The sequence below is a fragment of the Cottoperca gobio genome, chromosome 2 (assembly GCF_900634415.1).
Source record: "Cottoperca gobio chromosome 2, fCotGob3.1, whole genome shotgun sequence".
In the NCBI taxonomy this organism is placed as follows: Eukaryota; Metazoa; Chordata; class Actinopteri; order Perciformes; family Bovichtidae; genus Cottoperca; species Cottoperca gobio.
Genome location: NC_041356.1, coordinates 2,324,088 through 2,327,802, shown reverse-complemented (window position 1 = coordinate 2,327,802; position 3,715 = coordinate 2,324,088). Strand labels below are relative to the sequence as shown.

Sequence of the window (3,715 nt, the reverse complement as noted above, 5' to 3'; positions counted from 1 at the left end):
TTGGGTGAAGGATGATTTTGTTATTGAGTTGTTAAAAAAAGCTATGAAAGCATGAAATGTCGACAAAAGTGTATAATTTGGAGTATGATACAATGTTGCTAATAACCTTCTTTATTTACACCAGGTGAAAATATCCAAAAATATTGGGCGATTGCAACGGTAGTCAGATCAGCAGCATGTGCTAATGTTCAGAGCTGAAAATATAGTAATATGTGTTATGTTGGCGTTTCACTGTACATGTGCATGGGCACTGTACATGGGCACTGTACATGTGCATGGGCTCTGTACATGGGCACTGTACATGGGCTCTGTACATGTGCATGGGCACTGTACATGTGCATGGGCTCTGTACATGGGCACTGTACATGGGCTCTGTACATGGCTCTGTAAATGTACATGGGCTCTGTACATGGCTCTGTAAATGTACATGGGCTATATACATGGCTCTGTACATGTACATGGGCACTGTACATGGGCACTGTACATGGGTTCTGTACATGGGCTCTGTACGTGTACATGAGCACTGTGCATGGGCTCTTCAACACAAGAGGGTGATAGGTGAATCAAATCAGGGCGGGTTAAACAATCGTGAGGAGAGTGAATTTCAAAATATAACAGGAAACTATCAACAATCATACCTAGGACGATGATGCATATGATATGGTATGGAAAGAGGGATTAATGATTACGTTAGGTTAGTTAAAATAAGAATAACAGAAAAAACTTGGATTAAGAATTTTTATTTGATCGATATAATCAGGTTAAAATGGGGACAGCAATGTTGTCTAGGTATAAGGTAGAATAACAGAACTCCTCAGAGCACTGTGGTCAGCCCAATACTATTTTGTAATTATGATTATGTTTTTGAAATTATATTTAAAAAAATGTTCTAAAGAAGCTAGAAGTGATACATCAGGCACTGAGATTGCACTGTAGGGCTATTGAGACTTCTCCAGCTATAGCAATCCAAGTGGAGATGGAAGAAATACCACTGAACCTAAATTACAAGCAGCTAATGATATACAGTTGTCTATTGTAAATGGATTGAGAAAAATTAGCTAAAAAAGGTCATATCATCTTCAGACTCATTATCAGCATGTCATCTAAAAACAGATCAGATATATGAAATACACTGCATCATGAACAGTCATCATTTTAGCAAACCTAGCTTTTTGACATGTTATGTAATTTCTGCAGCCTTAGTGAATATTTAGAAAATCAACAGAGTTGTGTTTGTAATTTAATATCACACCTAAATGATCTCAGAAATCCTTTGGGTGCATTACCGGCGATTACCTCTTGGTGGTGGTAATATGCCAAACTCGAGTAAATTAAGAAGAAGAAGAAGAAGAGAGGTTAAAGCTTCTGTTTCCGTTTCCGGGTCCCTAAGATCCTTCACAAACAGGTGAAATGTTGACCCGACTGACGCGGTTTGGGCTCTCTTTGCCCCGGTCGCTCTATAATCCACCGGCTCGGTTCGTCTCCCAGTCAAAACCGAGCGGGGCCGCTGATTCGACCGCTATAACGGAGCTGCATCAAGCCGCGGAGAAGGGTGGACACGGTGAGGTCAGCCCGTTTGTCAAGGTTAGTCCCTCCATGATACGGTAACTTAACGGTTAACCGCAAACTGACAATCACAATCTGCTGTTACTCTAAAATGCATTACTGCAAATGTTACTACTACGAGCCAAGGTGGAAATGTATCCGTACATTAGCTAGCTAGAGCTAAAGTGTGTGTGTGTGTCTGTGGCTCTGTGGCTCTGTGTCTGTGGCTCTGTGTGTGTGACTCTGTGTCTGTGTGTGTGGCTCTGTGCTCTCTGTGTGTGTGTGTGTGTGTGTGTGTGTGTGTGCGTGTGTGGCTCTGTGTGTGTGTGTGTGTGTGTGTGTGTGTGTGTGGCTCTGTGTGTGTGTGTGTGTGGCTCTCTGTGTGTGTGTGGCTCTGTGTGTGTGTGTGTGTGTGTGTGGCTCTGTGTGTGTGTGTGGCTCTGTGTGTGTGTGTGGCTCTGTGTGTATGTGTGTGTGTGGGGGACTCTGTGTGTGTGTCGCTGTGTGTGTGTGTCGCTCTGTGTGTGTGTGTCGCTCTGTGTGTCGCTCGCTCTGTGTGTGTGTCGCTCTCTGTGTGTGTCGCTCTTTGTGTGTTGCTCTCTCTCCGTGTGTGTGTGTTGCTCTGTGTGTGTGTGTGTGTCGCTCTCTCTGTCGCTCGCTCTGTCCTTAGCCTGAAAACTTTTGCAGACCCCTGTTCTCGATACAGTCATGTTTAACCTAAAATCACACTTTGATGGGGCTAGCATTATTATGGCTCTTCTCAGAACAAGTGGCAGATGGTTAGGTCCATCAGAGTAAAAGGGTTGAATACTTATGTACTCATTTATTATGAAGGTCTGTACTTTATCTCTCTCTTATGCAATTGTCAGAATCCAGATTACCATGGCTTCTCCAGTGACCCTGTGGTGGACGAGTGGAACATGAGACTGGGCTTCTTCTTTGGCATCTCAGTGGCTCTTGTTATTGGAGGAACATTTATTCACTATTTACCAGACCATGGGTGAGTTCTCAGTTCATCTTTTCATATCTGCTATTACTTTTGCTGCCAAATATAGGATGATTTGTCTCATGCCACGGGGATGGTTCTACATAACCTGACTACTTATTTCAAAAGGAAACTTATTGTTATTGTTAGTTATCTTCTCAGGTTTTTGTGATGGTCTTCAGCCCAGAGTGCAGAGCAGTTTTATTAAAGTTTATGTTCTCTTTCTGTTGTCTCACTGTGCGTGTGTAGCATGCGGCAGTGGGCCAGAAGGGAGGCGGAGCGTGTGATCCAGCACAGAGAGAAGGAGGGTCTTCCTCTCGTAGACGAGCACTACTACCACCCAAACAGGATTGTTCTCACCACTGCTGGAGAGAAGTAGGGTGTCCAACATCCACCTACTGGATTTCATGAATATTGTATTTCACTATGATCGAATAAATGTACTTGTTGAATTGTGTAAATATTATGTGTGGACAATGACTTCTTGAAACCGTATTTTGAATGTTTCCAAATCATGAAAATTAAATTTGCAGTGATTGGGACCCTTTTGATGCTAACTTTCAATGTTTAGCATTTGTCAATGCTCAGTGCTACAGGTGGCTTGTGGTCAGTACCAAAAATAGTATTGAGGTTTGATACTAGGCCCTGAAAATCACTAACAAACACTTTCGTTCTTCTTTAGCCCACTGATTGTTCAACATTTACAGTTCTGGTCACCATTATTGGCACCCTTGAATTGTTTGTATAACCTGTACAATATCTTCAGAAATAAATGGAAATGTACAAAGTTTGTATCTAGAATATTTAATAGGATGTCCAAGTAATTCAACACAAAACAATTATTTTTCAACTTGCATGTAGTAATTTCAAAGAAGAAATTAGAAAATATGACCTGGACAGTAATAAAGGCACCCTTCCTTAATATTTAGTTGCACACCCTTTGACTGCCTCCAAACGTTTCTTGTAGCCATCTAAAGCTTCTTGCAACTTTGTCAGCTGGTAGTTTCTCCTCTTCCTTTGCCATTTGTTCAAGCTCTTAAATTTTTGGGATGTCCCGTTCCCCAATGGCAGATTTCAGAAGCTCTCCAAAGATTTTCAATGGTTTGAGATCAGACTCATTGCTGGCCACTTTTCCCTTTTCACCATTCCTTGAGTGGCTTTTGGATTTGTGCTTTGGTCTTTATC

The 3,715-nt window shown here is 41.9% G+C and overlaps 1 protein-coding gene across 1 annotated transcript; it reads left to right on the top strand.

The window, feature by feature from the left end:
- The first annotated feature begins 1,357 nt into the window (after window positions 1-1,357).
- ndufb11 (NADH:ubiquinone oxidoreductase subunit B11) lies at window positions 1,358-2,991 on the top strand. The gene is made up of 3 exons (XM_029449672.1): window positions 1,358-1,584; window positions 2,415-2,545; window positions 2,780-2,991. The coding sequence occupies exons 1-3, from the start codon at window positions 1,411-1,413 to the stop codon at window positions 2,907-2,909; spliced, it is 435 nt and encodes a 144-aa protein (XP_029305532.1). The 5' UTR covers window positions 1,358-1,410; the 3' UTR covers window positions 2,910-2,991.
- Window positions 2,992-3,715: the final 724 nt, after the last annotated feature.

Coding starts and splice junctions, on each gene's coding strand:
- ndufb11 (XM_029449672.1), top strand. CDS start 1,411: ATGTTGACCCGACTGACGCGGTTTGGGCTCTCTTTGCCCCGGTCGCTC. Junction 1,585..2,414: donor AGGTCAGCCCGTTTGTCAAG/GTTAGTCCCTCC, acceptor TGCAATTGTCAG/AATCCAGATTACCATGGCTT. Junction 2,546..2,779: donor CACTATTTACCAGACCATGG/GTGAGTTCTCAG, acceptor GTGCGTGTGTAG/CATGCGGCAGTGGGCCAGAA.